Source organism: Drosophila ficusphila, unplaced genomic scaffold, assembly GCF_018152265.1.
Source record: "Drosophila ficusphila isolate 14025-0441.05 unplaced genomic scaffold, ASM1815226v1 contig_855, whole genome shotgun sequence".
NCBI classification, from domain to species: Eukaryota; Metazoa; Arthropoda; class Insecta; order Diptera; family Drosophilidae; genus Drosophila; species Drosophila ficusphila.
The window spans coordinates 182145-201183 of NW_025064807.1; the positions used below are offsets into that span (position 1 = coordinate 182145).

Consider the following 19039-nt stretch of genomic DNA (forward strand, 5'->3'; position numbering starts at 1 on the left):
ATAAAACTAACAAGTGCTTTTTATCTCTCTCCCTCTCTCTTTAAATCTAATAAGAGACTAAACTGAGTACCCATTTGCTACTCTCTTGGTACGTTTTATTTTTCAAGATCACTCTTCAATCGGCTTTTGTTAGAAGCGGTAGTCGTCATGTCGGATGATAAATTAGTTGAGATACACCAAAGCGATTGGACCAAACTAAGGGATTTGTACGCCCACAGGGACACCGATCCCCAAGGCTACCCGTGCATAAATAATTTCATCAACTGGGTGGAAAAAGATCCGGATCTGAAAGTGAAGTTCTATTCGTTGAACGGTGATTGGGAGAAAGATGGAACCTTTGTTTTAACTGTAAGTAGTTCGATGCAAACGTAATTTGTCGGTCACTAATTTGATACAAATTTAGTTTGATTTAGGTATTCCTACGAAACACCTTTACTTCAACACTTTGAGCGACAATTTAGAACGTGTGACAAAAGGCCTAGAATGTCTGACTTTCGTTAATGGTGAATTTAATTTTTTTGGATTCTGTTCCCGTCTGAAACCTATCGTTGAACATATAAACAAAAAATTTTACTCCACCAATGAACTGGCTATTGTAGAGACCGTTTGGTATGGTGCGAGCAAGGAACTTATAGATACTTTTACTATTGAGTAAGTAGATATTTTTGATGATTTTAAGTGCCATTATAAAAGTCATTTTATTAAAGGCTTCCTTCTGGCATAACTCTGTTGAACCTGGCTGTTGAAGATGCCGAGACCATCAATGAAATCTGGCCACATAAGGGGCCCGGCTCTATAAACTTTGTGAGGCTTTTGATTAGGCAAAATACTTGCTTGGGGGCCTATGATGATAGCGGAAAATTGGTTGCCTGGTGCTTGAGGTAATCTTTTGAATTATAATCACATTACGCTGATCTTATTGCTTCCCATATATTTTAGATTGCCCATTGGAAGTTTGGGTTTGCTGCAAGTTTTGGAATCGCATAAGCGTCTGGGTCTCGGCAGCTTGTTGGTAAAATCCATGGCCAAAAAGATTTCCGCCCTGGGAGATCAAGTAACAGCGCCAGTTGTGACCGCAAACACTGCTTCAAGAAATATGTTCGAGAAAATTGGCTTCCGACCTATTGACACAACATATTGGGCTGGATAAAAACGTTAACCAAGTTAAAGGAAATCAGCCAAATAATATAAATTGCCATCTAAGAGAACAAATACTGTGGCCTGAAAATTTGAAAATACATTGATATATTCATATTGAGTTGACACAGTTGTTGTAGTAAAAACATCACCTACGTACGTTATATTATATATATCAGCGAAAATAAATATGTAATATCATAAACAATTAACAAATTAAGAGTCTTATGTGAAATTTTTCGCCATAGGAAAACCCGCGCCCAAAAGTAAACTACGTCTATTGTCAGCACAATTCTGAGATACTTATATATAACCTATTTGTTATATTAAAACTCAGCTAAAGTTCAAACTTTGCAGTATTAAATAAAAGGCTAAAGCTACTCCAAAAGTTAAATAAAATTTAATACAAATAATCAGACAATTTGGAAACTGCAAGGTTTATCTAAGGCTGTGAATTATAATTACAACTGTTAGTCATTCAATTTTCCTATTACACTTGAATTTCATCAGATTATATATTTGTTAAAATTTTTTAATTTATAATGAGAGAATAGCGTGACAATTTCATTCAGAGATTTAAGCAGACATACTTAATTTATTAAAAACAATCTGAGATGTAATTATTCGAATATGACTAAGTTAATTAAAAGAAGTTACATTGAGTTTGTCTTTGAAAAATTATTCAAAATGAAAAATGATTAAATGTTTGTTGAAATTTAAGCAGTTCCCTTTGGAATATTAAAGATTTTGATCTTCATATATTATTAAGTTTAAAGGGTGTTATTCACCTTTCTTTTGTACTTCAAATTATAGTCACGTTTAAATTTTATATTTTTTGCTGAAACGTGTGATACAATCTTTCTTTATTTGTTGTCGAAGCCTTCAGGCAGGAATTTCCGGATGGGTATAATGTTTTTTGATGATCGCCGGCATTTGCAAAACATCAATATTTAAGATTATCAAAAGTTGTATTTTACAATTAAAAATGTTCCTTCATAATATATAGGTAATCAAATATTTATAAAATCTGCTATATTAATCAATCTGCTGATAAGTTATCCTAATCATTTTCAACACCCTCAGCGGCTTAAAAAATACAAATTAAAACCTTCACTAAATAAAAAGTTATTTCACTTACATTGAATTGCAAATTGCGAATGCAGATGCATAAAATGGTTATAGCCATTTAAAGGGCAAATTATTCCTTCCGCCATGTTACTTATAATTCAAGTCAGGCTCAATTTGAGTTTACTGCGGGTACGTGGATTGGACTATTATATTGTTAGAAGCCATTAGCATAAACTTCTTACGGATCAGCATGTTATCCTACCGCTCGGAAATCCCCGGCTGTATCACAATGACAATGCATCAACTTTCCAATGACAAGCCCGTGAATACGCACCTAACATAATCCTATACTATGGCTAATGAATATTTAAAATATTTACCCAACCGCTGTGAGAACTTTAGAATGTTTGTCACGGGTCAAAAGCTGCTGCTGAGCGAGAGAGAGAGAGTCAATGGATTTCCGTGACAGAGTTCGCAGAAAATTGAAAGGGGCAGCACCAATCAATACAGAAAGTACCGATCGACGAAGATCAATAACAAGTGCAGACAATCCGCGTAGGCATTGTAAACAAACTGCGGGTATAACCAGTGACTAGTCATCGAAATGCTTGCCAAGATCAGCTGGACGCGAGATCGAGAGAGATCGGGGCTTGAAGGAGTGTTTTGTGTTGATAACGAGTTCGCGATTCCAGTTTTAAAAAGATGAGCGCCGAGCGACAGAGGCTCAGTCTGGCTCTAACAACTCAACAAGCCACATCGCGTTTGGCCATTGAATAAATATAGTATATATACGCACATATACCAGAGGAGAACCGAGAACGGGGAACCTATATATAGTTTGAGTGCTTTCGCGATTAAATTCACAAAATGTGGCGCTTGCTTCTGACGCTTCTGATGATGAGTGCGGTGTGCTGTGATTCGGAACTTGTTCGCGAGGGGCTGAGGACCAAGGAAACGATGGCCTACATCGATAGTTTGGTGCAGCAGGATCGGCAACAGCAACAGCAAATGCCACCCCAGCATATTCAGGCGATTCCCTTGCCAAGTTTGCCGTCCCTTCAATCGCCCGGCCTCGTGAATGACCTTTCACCCAAAGACGATCCCGTTGCGATTCGTTTGTCGGGAAGTTCCGTGAAACGGCCACTTCCGCCTTCCACCTACGTGGATTTGGCCACCTCCGATCAGATCGCGAAGAGTGTGCTCAATTTCGGAAATATTCTGGCTCAGCACTTGGGCCAGAGGAAAACGGAGATCTTCTCGCCACTGAGCATCGTTCAGTCCCTGGCTCTACTGCTCCTGGGTGCCAGGGGTCGCAGCTACGAGGAACTCTCCCGAGTGTTTGCCATTCAGGACACCAGCAGGCTGCACGAGCAGTTTGGATTGATGCTGCAGGATCTGCAACAGCCCACCAGAGCGGGACTTTCGCCAGGAAGACCTACGACCGAATGGAGGGCCACAGGAACCATGAGACCGAGTCGCAAGGCCCAGAGACCCGGAGCCCATGAAGTGCACCTGGCCAACGGACTGTTCACCCAGACCGGCTACTCACTCAACCCCGACTACAGGTGAGAATCGCTGCCGATAATTGTGCGCAAACTGGATCTACAGCAACATCTGGTTGGGGATGGGCGGTGGGAAATGCCAGGCAATTAGCGAGCGCCTTGAGCATATTACACTGAGAAAAAACTTGAGGTAGTTCGATGATCATAGTTCACCTTTATAAATTGGAAATTCAATCTAAATTATATTGATATTATCAAATATTTCATGAGGAACTTTAAAAGTAGTTGAAGTTAAAGTTTAATTCCATGAAATTAGCAAATTAGGTTTAAAGTTTTGATTGAAGTTTAAATATTTTAAACAAGTATCAGTCAGATAAAAATATTCCTTAATTTTTAGTTTCAGTGTACAGATGGAACAATCACAATATTAATTGAGTAATTCACTCTATAATTTTAAATTTGTTTATGTGACTTCAAAACCCAAGCTTTCATTGAGAAAAATATTCTTACAACGTGTGCAATTAAATGTTTAACGACTGTTGATCACGTTTTGTTAGAATTTCCCAGTGACATATGTAGTTGGTGTGGGAGAGTGAGAAAATAAAGTAATAAAATTGCAGTGATGCAACCTTGAATTCAGTGATCATAACGGAATAATTCAATATTTTATAATATATCACTATAACAGCTTGTACAACATATTAAAGATTTAAATACAAACATAAATGTTCTTACAGAATTTTATCACAGTTTATGGGGTAAAAAACAAATGTAATTTTTATTTTAACCCAAGTATGAATGTATTGCCCTAGATCGATAACCCTTAAATGTTTTTAGCACACTCAATACACATTTACTTTATTTAAAAAAGTTGTAAACATGGCATACCGACCCATCCCTAGCCTCCAATATGAATAATCTTGCTCCACTTTGCCCAACGATGTTTGCATACCTAATAGGTGCCGCCTTATTGATTGATTACTTATGTATTCTACTTTTTTGCAATTTCAGACGGGCGGTCGAAGAGGTCTACGGATCGCAGCTGGAGGTCCAGGACTTCGAGGGCAGTCCGGCGACGGCGCGATATAACATCAATCGCTGGGTGGCGGAGCACACGAAGAACCTCATCCAGAATATCATCGCCAGCGACATTCCACAGAGCACCCGACTGATCCTGGCCAATGCGCTGTACTTCAAGGGCTTCTGGGAGAATGACTTCATGGAGTTCACCACGCGGCCGGATAACTTTTATCCGAATGGCGAGGGAACCCAGCCGGTGGTGAGGGTTCAGATGATGGCCACCGGAGGAACCTTCCCCTACCACGAGGACTACGAACTGGGCTGCAAGATCATCGGACTGCCCTACAGGGGAAACCTGAGCACCATGTACGTCATCCAGCCCCTAAAATCATCGACGAAAGCACTGAAGGATCTGCAAGCCGTTCTGACTGCGGATAAGATCGAGGAGTTGATCAGCAGGATGTTTAGGCGATCGGCCATAATTGCATTCCCAAAGATGCACCTCACCGAGTCCGTTAACCTGAAGACTGTTCTGCAGAACATGGGACTGGGTGGCATCTTCAGCACCGTGCAGAATGATCTCTCCCTGATCGCCACCAATGATGCCACCAGGACGAGTTCGCTGGGCGGAAACAGCCTGCAGAATCTGGAGGCGCAGCGAAGAGCCGGATCCGGAGGAGCACGCTCCGACTTGGTGGTGGATGACATTGTCCACAAAGTGGACTTCACTGTGAATGAACAGGGAACGGAGGCGGCGGCATCCACGGTCACGTATCTGAAGAAATCCGGTCCGGATGTCCTCTTCCGGGCGGACACTCCCTTCATGCTCCTTGTGCGCCACGATCCCACTAAGTTGGTGCTCTTCTACGGTATCATCAACGAGCCTCCAGCGGCTGCCTAGTCCCAAGGACCTTAAATTATTAAGCTTTTGTATATAAGTTCGATGACTTTTAGTTAGGAAGCCAATAAATCATTTTAAATGATTCAAATAATAAATTAAACGATAATATATTAAAAACTCATTTTTTATTGGCTTATTGTGGTATAAGAAGAAAACAGATTTTGGTTCTGTGATTTTTAAAGTAGTTTAATAACGATTTTTAAATGAAGTTGAATAATACTTCAGGTTAATTCTTGTGTTTTTGAGCCATTGTTATACGGTTTTTTTTATTCGTTTATTCGTTCGTTATTCGTTTATTTTATTATTATCCATTTATTTTATTATTATCCATTTATTTTATTATTATAAATTATTAACGGCTTGGACAACGCATTGCTTACATTTTTTCGTAACTAATCTGCTTACCCTTTATTCTAAATGATATTCATTGCATAAAGGCGTTTTGCCTACTAAGCTTTTTATTTGATTTTATAATTTACTTTCGAAACGGCAAATTATGTCATCAGGTGTTTCCAAAGCTAGCGTCATAAAAAGTACCAGCTATTAAACGTGCTTTGTTACACGCGTTGTCTATTTAAAATGGTAATATATCTTCTAATAAGAAATATATGATGAGATGAAAGTGCAAATATAATAGAATAGTATTAAAATTACAAAAATTGTGTTTTTGTATATTGTTTTTAGATTAATTTAAATGGAGAAAATTGTTTGCATCAACAGTTAAACAGTTCAATTAAATTTAAATTCGAATATGCAACTGCCCTATGTGAAAAGCTTCTGTTAAAGAAGCGGTTATGTTAACGAAACGGTTATGTTAATAATAAGTCTACCGGCAACTGTTAAAGCAACAGCTGTTTTTGCCGGCGAACTATTCAACACTGTTTTTAACCGGCTGTCTTGGAATTTGTTTTCCTTGAAATATTTAAACCAAAAACTTTTAAATAGTTTTAATCCGTCTCAAAATGATGTCTCTACCTGATACTGATAGTGAGGATGAGCTGCCACCTGGTTGGGAGGAGAGGGCCACCGACGATGGAACCGTTTGCTATGTGAAGTAAGTCGAAGTCCAAGTGGAGCCATAAACAAAGCTAATAAAACCAAATGTAACCTTTAGCCAACAAGGTAAAACCTCACAGTGGACACATCCACGGACAGGGCGCTCGAAACGAATTACTGGGGAATTGCCCTTGGGTTGGGAGAAGTACTACGATGAGCAGGGCAAGCGGTTCATGTTCCTCAACAAGGAAACGCAGCAAAGGACGAATGTGGATCCCCGTTTGGCTTTCGCCGTGGAGGAGCCCACGCAAAATGTTTCCCAGGTGCGCCAGCGATTCGACTCCTGTACCACCGCACTGCAGGTCCTGCACGGGAAGGATTTGCACGGCCGAACAGCTTTGATAACTGGTGCCAATTGTGGTATTGGCTTCGAAACCGCCCGTTCGTTGGCTCAACACGGTTGTGAAATCATCTTAGCCTGTCGGAACAGGACCTCTGCCGAGGCTGCCATCGAAAAGATTGTCCAGGAGCGACCAGCAGCCCGTTCCCGCTGTCGTTTTGTGGCCCTTGACTTAAGCTCCTTGCGCTCAGTTCAGCGATTCGTTCAAGAAATCATTCAGAACTTTAGGTTAGACACACAAACTTCTTCAATATGATATAAGATATTGAAATTAATCTATTTATACTGCAGCCACATTGATTATCTAATCCTGAACGCCGGCGTATTTGCACTGCCCTACACAAAGACCGAGGATGGTCTGGAAACCACATTCCAAGTATCTCACCTGTCGCATTTCTACTTGACATTGCAACTGGAGCCGCTTTTCGATTATAAAACACGGATCGTTGTTCTGTCATCCGAGTCGCACAGGTAAATCGGAATTTTAACATTTTAGCACGTAAATAGAAAAAGGGGAATAATGATAGTTATTTAATTTGTGATATACGATCTCAATTGTTATAAAAGGACAAGGTTGCAAAGAAGGACGGTTATCCTAGTATTGGGAGAATTTATTTCTTAAGGCGTTTGGATTAATTTTGGGACAATTTATTTCCTAAGTAGATTTTTGTTGTAATTTCAAAACTGCTTTTCCATTTTACGTAAGTGCGAAACGACAGTTATAGGTCAATTCCGATAAGTAATGATGACATTTTCAAAGATCAATTGAAAAACAAGTTTTTATATTCATTAAAGTTTGTACTAAAATACGAGGAACATTCTCCAACTCCTAAAAAATAATAATTTCCATAACATTCCTGCAAAGTACTTTGGGCTATAAGGTTTTTAGATATAATAAATTCTTACTTCATTTTATTGGCGTTTGGTTCTTAATTAGCATAAACTCGAAAACAACAGTTATTATAAATTCTTGATTTAATCCAGTTAGGCTAATGCGGTAATCAGTTTACATTTTTATTGCCTGCACTGTAAGTCCCGTGCAAACAATTCAGACATGTTTTTTGCCGGCCAACATTTGCTATTAATGCAACCTGTTATTGAATAAAATCGGCGGATTTTAATTAATTGAAGTTGAATTTTGGGACATGTCATATTCTAAAAATATTTATATTGTATTTAATTATAATTCAAATACGTAATACGAAGAACATATAAATTGTTGCGATTAGAAAATGAGACTTTATAGACGGACTTAATCTTATCAAAGGCTAAAGTGCAATTTATTTAAATTTGGGTCACGCTCCCTAATTGTTATGTTCAAAATGAATTGGTTTAAATTAAGGTGTTGTAAATTAATCGTTCAACAATAACTTAAAGAATAACTTTAAAACAAAGTTCGGAGTTAAGACTGATAAACTGTTGAATAAAACTAATAATAAAACTATCTAAAATAGATAGTGGATTCCTAAATGTCGACACCCTCTGGTTTGAATATGTGTCTGGCATTCCAAGTTGTCTTCTTTTATTTTTGCAAGTTGATTGCACTTTTATGAATCCACATGTGGACTTTGGACCGACCGGTTTCTTTTCGCGTTTGCGGCCAATTTATTCATAGACCAAACCAAAAATAAAACATTTCGCCCCAGTCGCGCCGACTAGTGTAGCGTTTTCCAAAATGTTTTTTTACTTGGCTCATAACTTGTGTTGTTTTGTTTACAATAGATGTTTTCGGTTTGGGTGGATTTCAAGGCAAAACGTAATTGAACTCGGCTTGGAATATATGTACATAGTACTTATTCCCAACAAAAGGCTTCGTTTACATTTTGTGCTGCGCACTCTCAGCCAAACAGAGATTGAAAGAAAAATAATTACGACGCTGACGCAGCTGTGATTGTATTATCAAAACCATAACCACTTCTCCATTGATTCCCCCGCTACTGATTTGTACATAACAGCAATATGATCACCCTCACGTGCAGAAGAAGGCACAGTGGAGCAAAAAGATTCGATGGCCCTAAAAACATACATAATTCTGACACAAGATTTCCCTTTCAAAGTACCTACATATTATTAATTATGTATTAAATTATTAAAACAATTTTTTGAGAAAAGGAATTTTGAAAAAAGGAATTATCAATGAAAACTTCTTTAATTTTTATAATTGCCATTAAATTAAAAAATCAATTTCGAGATTAATTAAAAATTACAATTATTACAATATATTAATATAAAGTAGTACGTTTTAAATAGTATTTTAATCAATAATCAATCAGTTATAATATTCAAAATATTTCAAATTACAAATTTTGGTTTTCAATGAAGGAATTCCACATTTTAAAAGTAAACACCCCTCCGACTGTACTACTGATTCAAGTAGGCACCCACAATTTTCCTAATTCGCACTAACTCGCTTAATTAGATTGATTAATTTAGGGGAAGCTGTTGAACCACTGTGCGTCTCATAAAAATAAATAAATCATTGGGTCTCGTGAAGCGACGGAAGAAGCATAAAACGAATTTGAAGTGAACTGGAAGTACGAAGTACGTAGTTGTTTTTGGAGGTGGTTTTGTATCTGCTGCTGCTGCGTTCGTTGCTTGGCTCACGTACAACATTTTTGGCTTCGTGGAGCGGCCAATCTGGTATCTTTCTCACCCTGGCGAACGTGCAACAAAAGTCTCGTGCGCCACTCGGCGTACTCGCAGATAGTCATGTATGCCACCAAACGCATTCAGTCAGATATGATGAATTACACTCGGTTCCTATTGGGGTCAATGCGAAGCGATCAGCAGTCGGTGCTAACTGATAATCACTTTCAAACGGCAAATAAGCAAACATTCTGTTTGTGCAATTTCAGCTCTTTTCGCATTCAACTGCAGAAATTTGAATTTTTTTTATCATGTATTTGATTATACAGAGAAAAGAAATATGTTAATTTTGTTCTAGAAAAAAACAAATATTTTTCTCAGAGCCAATTAAAACCAAAAACAATATTAATGTTTAAGGCTTTTGTAGATTGTATAAAATCAACAATTTAAATGTTAATTAATTCAATTCTAATAAATATAATAACACTGAGAGCGTGATTTATACTAAGTTTTAACTTTCAAGTGATTATTTTAGTTGTTTCAATAACTGCAAGCTTTCAATACCATTCAAAGGGTAAACAGTAAGATTGCTGTTTTTGCAATTTAAATGACTTTCATCAGCCATTTATCAGCCTGCAGAAATTGTTAATTATTCAACCAGACCAGATAATCAACACCCACTTGCCCAGCCAGTACCTACCACAACAAAAGAACAGCGACAACGGGTTATATTATACTATATACGTATGTAGATTCTGGATACCGAGTGCGGCCCATACTTTATAAATAAAGCAGAATTTGCATACATTTTGCGACGTTATATTTACATCGGCCCCAAGCCGAGCGCAGAGCCTCAGTAAAATGAAAACAAATCCAAAGTCCAAAATGTGCTTCGAGGTGTTTGTAGATAGAAATGTTTCCATGTTGCGGGTTCGTTTCTTTTCGGGTTTGGGGACTATGCGACCTGCTCATGCGCTACCCACAAGGATTCACAGGGCTTCCCCCGTTTAATTGGGGGGCATAGAGTTCATATCCGAGCGTCCTTGTTTATTGTGTGGCTTTGTTTCGCCGCCAGCCACTTGTTGTCGCCATTGTCTTCATAGTCACTTAGTCATCGGAGCTATTCGGTGCACTCTGTGGCTTTTCTTTATGCCCTATGATGCATCTCATTAATAAAGAGCGTTTAAAGCCGGCTATGCAAAGGCGGCAATGGCAATCAAACTCGTTTTGCGATTGTCGGCCGGCGAGGGCAAAGTCCAGTGGGTTCGGCTGGACGAAGAATGTGTACATCGTATAGTATGTGGTGTTCAAGTGGGAAGCTGACAAAGAAATGCGTCGTAAGTGAACTATCCCCCTTCCCTTTGCAGGTTCGCCAATCTGCCCGTGGAGAACCTGGCGGTGCACCATCTCTCGCCGCCGCCGGAGAAGTACTGGAGCATGATGGCCTACAACAATGCCAAGTTGTGCAATGTCCTCTTCGCCCAGGAACTCGCCCAGGTAACAAATGCTTAACTATAGCTATAAATTGGGTTAATTAGATACGATTTATTAACCTTTTATTTGCTCTCTGCAGCGCTGGAAACAGCGAGGAATTTCCGTGTTCAGTGTGCATCCTGGCAACATGGTTTCCACTGATATATCGCGAAACTATTGGTTCTACCGCCTGCTTTTCGCCATTGTGCGTCCCTTTACCAAGTCTCTGGTGGGTTGGCAAATGACTTGCGGACTTGCGGACTTTCACTAATTGGTTTCTTCTATTCAATATTAGCAACAAGCTGCTGCCACAAGTGTTTTCTGTGCCACAGCCAACGAGCTGACTGGCTTGTCTGGACTGTACTTCAACAACTGCTTCTTCTGTGAGCCCAGCAAACTGTCCAAGAGTGTTCCACTGCAGCAGCAGCTCTGGCGACTCAGCGAGAACTTGATTTCCGAGCTTCTGGAGGCGGAGCAGTAGTAACCAAATAGTTCACTTTTAATATTCCTATTTATTCTCCATGCGGAATAAATTACCGCGAAATTGCATTTTTTTAACTCAATATCTGGGAGTTTGGAAGATGACATTTTTTTAGTTAATTGTATTATTGAAGTGTTAATTAGGACGGAAAAACCAAAAGAAAATTGCAATTTTTAAAAATATTTTATATGAACGGTGAAAAATATTAAATATAAATCTATTTAAAATAAGTGTTTTTCAATTGTATCTTAAGACGCAAAAGATTTCCTAGAATTGTGGGTATTGATGTCAAAACTGATAAATATTCTTTTAGGTTTGATTTCACCTTTAAGCTTTTTTATACCTAATTTATAAAAAATAGGATTAGCCTTAACTTTACTCTTAAATCTTTTCCCGCTTAGTTTGCCAAAAGCAGGATCTTCTAAATGAATTTGAACGCACTGGTGTTGTTAGCTTTAAAAATATAATATATTTTTTGTTTCACTATAGAATAAGTATTATTTCTCAAGTATACATTTTTGTTTTTTTTTTTTTTCAAGTCTTAATTGTTAGCATTTAAATAACAGCCTAAGTACTAGCTAAGGAACTCTTTGGGGACTAGAAATCGGAGACGCGACCCTTGCGCTCCCAGTCGCCGTATCTCGTGGGCTCCGGTCCGGCGGGTCCTCCGATCTCACCCGTGTAGGGGTTCGTCTGGTTGGGCCAGGGCTTCAGGGGCTCCTTCTCCTGGTAGGGATGGCGGGAGAACTCGTCCAACTTGCCCAGCGGCGTTTTGGCGCGCAGCTTCTTCTGGAAGGCCATCAGCTTCTCCGTGCGGGTCTTCGGCTCCTTGATCTCCACCACCATGTCGCCGTTTCCAGCTGCCGCCTTCCAGGCTCCACTCGTGGATAGATAGCTCACTAGTAAATCATGGAATATATATCGTTAGGATCGTCACTGCACTGTGGTCACTCGCTAAAGCACACGAACGAACACACACCTTGCTTGCCCACTTGGGGAAGGACTCGCGCTGACTTCGAAATGGATTGCATTTTGTTTGGATTTCTTATTCGAGTTATGCAAGCTGCCGGCAAATTTGTGGGGCTTCTACTTGTTCAAAGTTTCTGTTGCTCAAAGGTTTCACACTTAATATGAAGTATTTATCACTCGCTTGATTGTGCGCGTCTGAATTGAATTCGGAGGCTGAGTTTCGCTTTTATAGCCCGCCGCGCTGTTCAGTTTCTTTATTTATTTCTCCTCCTCCATATGATAGTTGGAACCGCTTCGGAAAATCAACTAAATATACCCCAAAGTATCTGAGAGATACGCTTATCCCAGACACCAACCGCAACTCATGAACCATCGGTCTGGCAACCACTGCGAAGAAATTCCGACTGGCAATGCTGGCATGTTTTTGTTACAATTTTAAACCGTTAAGTTTTTATAACGGGAATTCTGTTTCTGCAGTTTGCAATTTATTTCCTTTGTTGAAAAACAGGATTGTACACCAAAACCATTAAAAAAGTGAATAATAACAAGAAAGGAAGCTAGCTTCGGCAAGCCGAAGCTTATATACCCTTGCAGTCATCAAATATGTCGAACAAAACGCATAAAGGCTAGACAACATCGAATCTAAGACGATTTTTCTATTCATTTTCCATATTTTTGACAAAAGATCATATGGAAGCTATACAATATAGGTGTCCGATTTTGATCAAATTTAATTCGTAATTCAAGAGTCGTAAGAAAACTCTATATTCCAAAAATCATACTTGTCTGATGAAAAACAACGATATTATAATTTTATTTCCATTATTTCTATATAGATTTTTCGATCTTTCCTATGGCAGCTATAAGATATAGATGACCGATTTTTATGAAACTTTTTTCCAATATAAACGTTGTTAAAAAACTTGATATTCAAAAAATCATGCTCGTGGGATAAAAAACAACGATGTTATCAATTTATTTCCATTAATTCTATATATAATTTTCGATCTCTCCTATGGCAGCTATATGATAGAGTTATCCGATTTTGATCAAATTTAGTCCGAAATTCAATAACAGTTAGAAAACGCCATCTTGAAGAATTCAAGTCGATCTGATCAAAAACAACGGCGTGAGAATTTTTTATTTCATTCTCTCATATGGGAGCTATCCGATATAGTCGGCCGATCCGGGTCGTTCCGACTTATATACTGCGTGCAATAACTACACACCTTTTGGGAAAGTTTCATCAAGATAGCTTCAAAACTGAGAGACTAGTTTGCGCGGAAACGGACAGACGGACAGACGGACAGACGGACAGACGGACAGACGGACAGACGTACATGCATATTTGGATTCTGATCGTGATGCTGATCAAGAATATATATACTTTATGGGGTCTGAGGTGTCTCCTTCACTGCGTTGCAAACTTCTGACTGAAATTATAATACCCTTTTGCTCTGCAAGGGTATAATAAAAAGCACTAGCTAATAATTTTTGCATATAAGTTTAAAGTGTTGAAAAAAAGAGTTTAAATAAGTAAACACTTTCTAAGGAATACTTTTATAATGTTGTGGGACTATGAAACTGTTCCCAAATTGAAGAAAATATTAATGTTTTGAATTTGATCAATAAAGTTGTAAACACTTTTTAAGGAATACTTTTATAATCTTGTGGGACTATGAAACTGTTCCCAAATTGAAGAAAATATTAATGTTTTGAATTTGATCAATAAAGTTGTAATATGTACTTATAACTATTATATGTATATTTATTTAAGATTTTAACTGTAAAATGAAATCTTCAATAAAATCATATAATCTTTTAAATTTCATTGAAAACTTTTTGATCGATTGATCTCTGACTAGCGGTCAATAAAGTCAAACACTTTATTGACTCACAAAATTATATACATATGTAATCTTATAATCGATCCCCCATTACTATGAGTTTCCAGGGCTTTTAATTAGACGTCATATTTCAAGCTGATTAAAGGCATCCATCCAGTTTAGTCAGACAAGCACACCCTTTTCAAGTTTTAAACGTTTGGTGGCCTCTGCCACGAAGTGTAATGCTATAAGCTATCGGCCTGAGCCATCGGCAATTGGGAACGAGCGATTAGGAATTGGGGCTCGGACATTATCATGGCTTATCAGCCCAAACAGAGACCTTTCAGCAAACAAGGTAAGAAAGCCCAAATTGAAGAACGCCTACCTGAAACCATGAATCGCAGGTTAAAGTTTACTTTAACTTATGACAATTGTACTTTCGTTTCGGGGAAACTGAAATGTTGGAGGCACACGCAAAATGGTTAGGTATTAACCCCAGAATCTAAAGCCATTTGAATAAAAGGGCACTGAAAAAAGTTTTTTTTTTTTTTGCATAGTCATAGTGATAATGGATTTTATTTAAGATTTATATATATAGGTATTTTATATTGTACTTTATATTAAAAAAAATTAAAAGATTTTAAAATTCACTAAAGCAAAGAAAAATAAAAAAAATAAAAAAATTTCGAAGAGTATTCTTTTATTTACTCCTCAAAAACACTTCTTTCAGTGTCTTAACGATTTTTTAAGTTCTGTATCATTTTATTCCGACGTTTATGTTTATTTTTCCCGCCGCTCCATATAGCCGTCTTGTCATATTAAAACATATTCTCCAGCCGCCAGTTTAGTCGTTATCAAGTCGGCATTCGAAGTGGTTCGATCGCACCCCCAGGACTGAGAATTACAGATACAGATACTCCTACACTGGATCCACTCCGTCCACTGAACTAGTCAGGATCGAAAGTGAATGAAGTAAAAGAGAATGTTTACATATTGAGCTGCATTATCAGAGGGGCCAGATAACCTCCACCCTGCTGCGTAGACTTGGACTCGGATCAGATCAGATCAGATCAGACTTCATAAGGAAGTCAAAGAAAGCGGACCCCAGACGATCTTCGTGTTTTCGGTGCTGAGGAATAGAGCAAAGTCCCAAAATCAGTGAGTTTTGTTAATCATTCAATCTATTACTAAGGAATGAATCAGAAAAGTTTGAAATTCTATTCGATTTTGTATAAAAACTATTGAAAATTGAAAAAAAGAAAGTTGAAAGTTGTTAAGAAACAATTATTTACAATTATTACTGTAAGACGCGATTAAAATGTTCTCAGATTTATTATACTAAAAACTTGATATTACAAATCAGTGTCAAGGGTGAATGAACACTTACAGGTGAATAACTTAGGCGGGGAAAAAGGTAGTTAAAGATTTAACGTTTACATAGCTCACAGATCACAGATTTATTAGTATAGGTCATCAACTGAAGTTTCCTTCTCTGCATATTAAAGTTAATTTATAAATTAAAAATGACAGTAATGAATAATTTAAATAATTTATGTGGAGAACTTATAAGAGCATTGTAACCATTTAGCGCCTAAATATTATTACCGTAAAACAACCTTTTAATAGATATTACGATTAAAGTCCATTACTTGTTACCTAAAGTAACTTTGCAAAGTTAACTACAATTTTGTTGCTATGTATAAAACATTTAAAAGCTTTTCTTAATAGTCTTTTAAATGTTTCTTTTTTAACTGAAAACAGGATTTTAATGTATTGCTTATAAATTACGTACTAACGACTAATGCTTAGTAAATGGTACTATATGAGGTTATTGATACCCGTAATAATAGTTCACTTAAAACAAGTTATGTAAGCTTGGTTAGTTAATAATTGAAGTATGTGTTTTCCGTGTTTTAGAATCCAGCTCCGTTGCCATGATTGGAAAAAGGCGCATTTTGCGAACGAGTGCGTTGGGTGTGCTTTTGGCCACCTGCAGTCTGTTCTCGGTGGTTTACATGGAACAAATCGAGCGGTGGGTGATCGAGTGGTTCATGGTTCTGGAGCCGGGAACACTAATCAGCAGTCTGTGGCAATCCCCCTCAATGGATATCAACGTGGATCTGTACATGTTCAATTGGACAAACTCCGAGGACATCAACGATCCCACAGTGAAGCCGAGGTTTCAGGAAGTTGGTCCTTATCGCTTCACGGAGCGGATGCAGAAGCTGAATGTCCAGTGGCACAATGAGAACTCAACGGTTTCTTATATGCGACGCAGTAGATTTGATTTCCAACCAGAACTCAGTGTGGGAAATCCCTCGGATACCATTGTCCAACCGAATTTGCTCCTCGTGGGATTGTACCAAAAGATGCTCTTCTGGGGTCCAGTGATGCGATCCATTGTAATGATGGCTTTACACATCGATGGCAAGGAGCTCACAATGGTTCGACCCGCAAGGAGTTGGATGTTCGACGGATTCGACACGCCCCTCATCAAACTCAGCAAACTGGTGCCGACTAATTTAGTTCCGGAGATGCAATTCCCCTACGAAAAGATAGGCTACGCATATCCAGTAAGTCAGTGGGAAAATATCTATGATTTTTACTAGTCTGAAAAGCTTTCTATATCAAATCAAACATTCCAGTAAAGAAATAGGTCAGTTTTTGTTCCACTTACGAGCTCTGTTTAAAATTAATGGCCTCTAAAAGTTACTTAATTTTTGTTTGAAATTTCAAATATGAACATCTCACAGCTGCTGTGCAGTTATTTGTCTATATTACTTACATTTTATGATGTATAGCTGAGTCCAGTACAATTGTTCTTTACTCTTAATTTGCTTAAGTATCTTGCTATTCTATTTTGTAATACCTACAAGCTTCTCTTTTTGTTTCGTTAGTAGTTATTATTCAGCACTCTCATATTCAACTATGTACTTATTTTCAGCGCAATGGCAGCATGGAGATCTATGGTCACCACAATGTCTACACGGGAAAGGATGACTTTAAAAAGATAGGCCAGATTGCCCGATGGCGTTACAATAACTTCACTGAAGCCAGTCCAAGATGCAAATTAAAAGGAAGTACCGGGGAGTTCCATCCAATACCGCTGGTTAAGGGCAGACCTATTACCTATTTTCTACCGGATCTGTGCCGTGAGCTTCAGATTGACTATTCCGGCACCACAATCTTCGAGGGAGTCGAGGCATTTGTCTACAAAGGCAGTGCTCGGAACATGGCAAATGGTTAGTACTACAGATAATTAAAATTAGATAATAAAACTTTAAAATCTATTAATTATATTGAATATAATGAAATATTTAAATATATTTAAATAAGTTTCTGTAAACTATCTGTTATAATTAAAGTCATATCCTGCATTCCAGGAACAGACAACCCGGAGAACAGTTGCTATTGCCAGGAGAACTGCCAGGAGGTGAGATCCGGTCTGCTGAACATATCCTCCTGTTGGTACGGAGCCCCCGTCTTTGCTTCCCATCCGCACTTCTACCAAGCGGATCCCTACTACTTGGAACAGGTGGAGGGCCTGAAGCCTGACAAAGATCGCCACGAGATGGTCATCATGTTGGAACCCAGAACCGGAATGGTGCTGGAGATCAAGGCCCGCATTATGGCAAGCTTATTAGTCGAGCCCAAAACCCAATCGTAAGTGGACATTATGAACTTTTTTGCAGTTCCAAATCACTACATATATAAATTGTTTCGTTATTATACGAATTTCAATTCTATATCGTCAGAAAAATATTTAAGTTTTTATTCGTTCTCAAACAAAGTTTTTATAAAAATTTAAAAAGTTAAAAACCATTAATCATAGCAAGGAAGCTTAGTAGCTTTAGGCTAACTAACAAAATTCAAAGATATGTATTTGGTAATCCTAGACCTTTCTACAATATTCGAAGATGAAGGAGTAGATTTAGTTCACCAAGGATCGTAACTAAGTCTAAACTTTTCTTTTTTTTAGAATCTACCGTAAGGCACGAAAGACGTTCTTCCCGCTGATCTGGGCGGATTATAATGTGCGCATCTCGGCCGACCTATTGGCTTATGTAAAGTTAATACCAATCCTAGAGTTCGTTGGCAAGATCTGTGGAATCTTAGGCGTAGCTCTGGGCTTGGTGATGATTTTCTGGTATCCCCACCAGATGATTTGGCAGAAACGCCTGATGCAGAAGATCGAGATTAATCCAATGGATAGTACCAAAGAACCGATGAAAAACATTGTTTTGGAGGATTCCCCGCTCCTGATAGGATTGCAGTACAAAGAGGCGGAGGAAAATCCTCGTTAAACTGCTTCGTTTACTTAGTTTGTACCATAAGTTAAGTTTGCAGGATTTTTTCTTGCCTAGTCTAAAGTTTATGCCAATAAATGGTAAATGGTGTTCAAATAGTCGATGCCGGAAAAGTATCGAATTTATAGATTACGCGTACTCGTTTTACTGTTGTTGCTTGGTCTTATCAGTATAACTGAATCATTTTGTTAAATAAGTCCCCAAGGAAAGAAATCACCCATTTGTTATTGATAAATAATTGTGTGGAAATATTAGCATTATCTAGCATTGAACTGACAACGCCTCGACCGATGCACCTACATAAGTATGCATGAACGCTTAACCGATTGGGAACCGATTCAAGAAAATATTTACAATACAAAAAGAGCCAAAC

The 19039-nt window shown here is 38.2% G+C and overlaps 5 protein-coding genes across 5 annotated transcripts; 4 read left to right on the forward strand and 1 right to left on the reverse strand.

Annotated features, from left to right (window-relative positions):
* The first annotated feature begins 130 nt into the window (after window positions 1-130).
* Window positions 131-1349, forward strand: LOC108100837. The gene is made up of 4 exons (XM_017204909.2): window positions 131-348; window positions 404-651; window positions 708-881; window positions 940-1349. The coding sequence occupies exons 1-4, from the start codon at window positions 148-150 to the stop codon at window positions 1148-1150; spliced, it is 834 nt and encodes a 277-aa protein (XP_017060398.1). The 5' UTR covers window positions 131-147; the 3' UTR covers window positions 1151-1349.
* A 1574-nt stretch (window positions 1350-2923) lies between these two features.
* On the forward strand, window positions 2924-5745 carry LOC108100880 (serine protease inhibitor 28Dc). Its single transcript, XM_017204988.1, has 2 exons — window positions 2924-3770; window positions 4719-5745. The coding sequence occupies exons 1-2, from the start codon at window positions 3073-3075 to the stop codon at window positions 5626-5628; spliced, it is 1608 nt and encodes a 535-aa protein (XP_017060477.1). The 5' UTR covers window positions 2924-3072; the 3' UTR covers window positions 5629-5745.
* Window positions 5746-6412: 667 nt separating this feature from the next.
* On the forward strand, window positions 6413-11646 carry LOC108100881 (WW domain-containing oxidoreductase). The gene is made up of 6 exons (XM_017204990.2): window positions 6413-6682; window positions 6743-7252; window positions 7316-7495; window positions 10978-11107; window positions 11184-11312; window positions 11379-11646. The coding sequence occupies exons 1-6, from the start codon at window positions 6591-6593 to the stop codon at window positions 11562-11564; spliced, it is 1227 nt and encodes a 408-aa protein (XP_017060479.1). The 5' UTR covers window positions 6413-6590; the 3' UTR covers window positions 11565-11646.
* Window positions 11647-12013: 367 nt separating this feature from the next.
* Window positions 12014-12806, reverse strand: LOC108100882 (succinate dehydrogenase assembly factor 4, mitochondrial). Its single transcript, XM_017204991.2, has 2 exons — window positions 12544-12806; window positions 12014-12463 (listed from the first exon to the last, which is right to left on the reverse strand). Exons 1-2 carry the CDS (start codon window positions 12593-12595, stop codon window positions 12162-12164), a joined length of 354 nt encoding a protein of 117 aa, XP_017060480.1. The 5' UTR covers window positions 12596-12806; the 3' UTR covers window positions 12014-12161.
* A 2386-nt stretch (window positions 12807-15192) lies between these two features.
* Window positions 15193-18798, forward strand: LOC108100787 (protein peste). Its single transcript, XM_043209361.1, has 5 exons — window positions 15193-15516; window positions 16277-16932; window positions 17304-17601; window positions 17743-18022; window positions 18339-18798. The coding sequence occupies exons 2-5, from the start codon at window positions 16294-16296 to the stop codon at window positions 18661-18663; spliced, it is 1542 nt and encodes a 513-aa protein (XP_043065296.1). The 5' UTR covers window positions 15193-15516; window positions 16277-16293; the 3' UTR covers window positions 18664-18798.
* Window positions 18799-19039: the final 241 nt, after the last annotated feature.

Coding starts and splice junctions, on each gene's coding strand:
- LOC108100837 (XM_017204909.2), top strand. CDS start 148: ATGTCGGATGATAAATTAGTTGAGATACACCAAAGCGATTGGACCAAA. Junction 349..403: donor ATGGAACCTTTGTTTTAACT/GTAAGTAGTTCG, acceptor ATACAAATTTAG/TTTGATTTAGGTATTCCTAC. Junction 652..707: donor ATAGATACTTTTACTATTGA/GTAAGTAGATAT, acceptor ATTTTATTAAAG/GCTTCCTTCTGGCATAACTC.
- LOC108100880 (XM_017204988.1), top strand. CDS start 3,073: ATGTGGCGCTTGCTTCTGACGCTTCTGATGATGAGTGCGGTGTGCTGT. Junction 3,771..4,718: donor TCACTCAACCCCGACTACAG/GTGAGAATCGCT, acceptor TTGCAATTTCAG/ACGGGCGGTCGAAGAGGTCT.
- LOC108100881 (XM_017204990.2), top strand. CDS start 6,591: ATGATGTCTCTACCTGATACTGATAGTGAGGATGAGCTGCCACCTGGT. Junction 7,253..7,315: donor GAAATCATTCAGAACTTTAG/GTTAGACACACA, acceptor TTTATACTGCAG/CCACATTGATTATCTAATCC. Junction 11,313..11,378: donor GTCCCTTTACCAAGTCTCTG/GTGGGTTGGCAA, acceptor ATTCAATATTAG/CAACAAGCTGCTGCCACAAG.
- LOC108100882 (XM_017204991.2), bottom strand. CDS start 12,595: ATGCAATCCATTTCGAAGTCAGCGCGAGTCCTTCCCCAAGTGGGCAAG. Junction 12,464..12,543: donor TCCCCAAGTGGGCAAGCAAG/GTGTGTGTTCGT, acceptor ATGATTTACTAG/TGAGCTATCTATCCACGAGT.
- LOC108100787 (XM_043209361.1), top strand. CDS start 16,294: ATGATTGGAAAAAGGCGCATTTTGCGAACGAGTGCGTTGGGTGTGCTT. Junction 16,933..17,303: donor AGATAGGCTACGCATATCCA/GTAAGTCAGTGG, acceptor ACTTATTTTCAG/CGCAATGGCAGCATGGAGAT. Junction 18,023..18,338: donor GTCGAGCCCAAAACCCAATC/GTAAGTGGACAT, acceptor TCTTTTTTTTAG/AATCTACCGTAAGGCACGAA.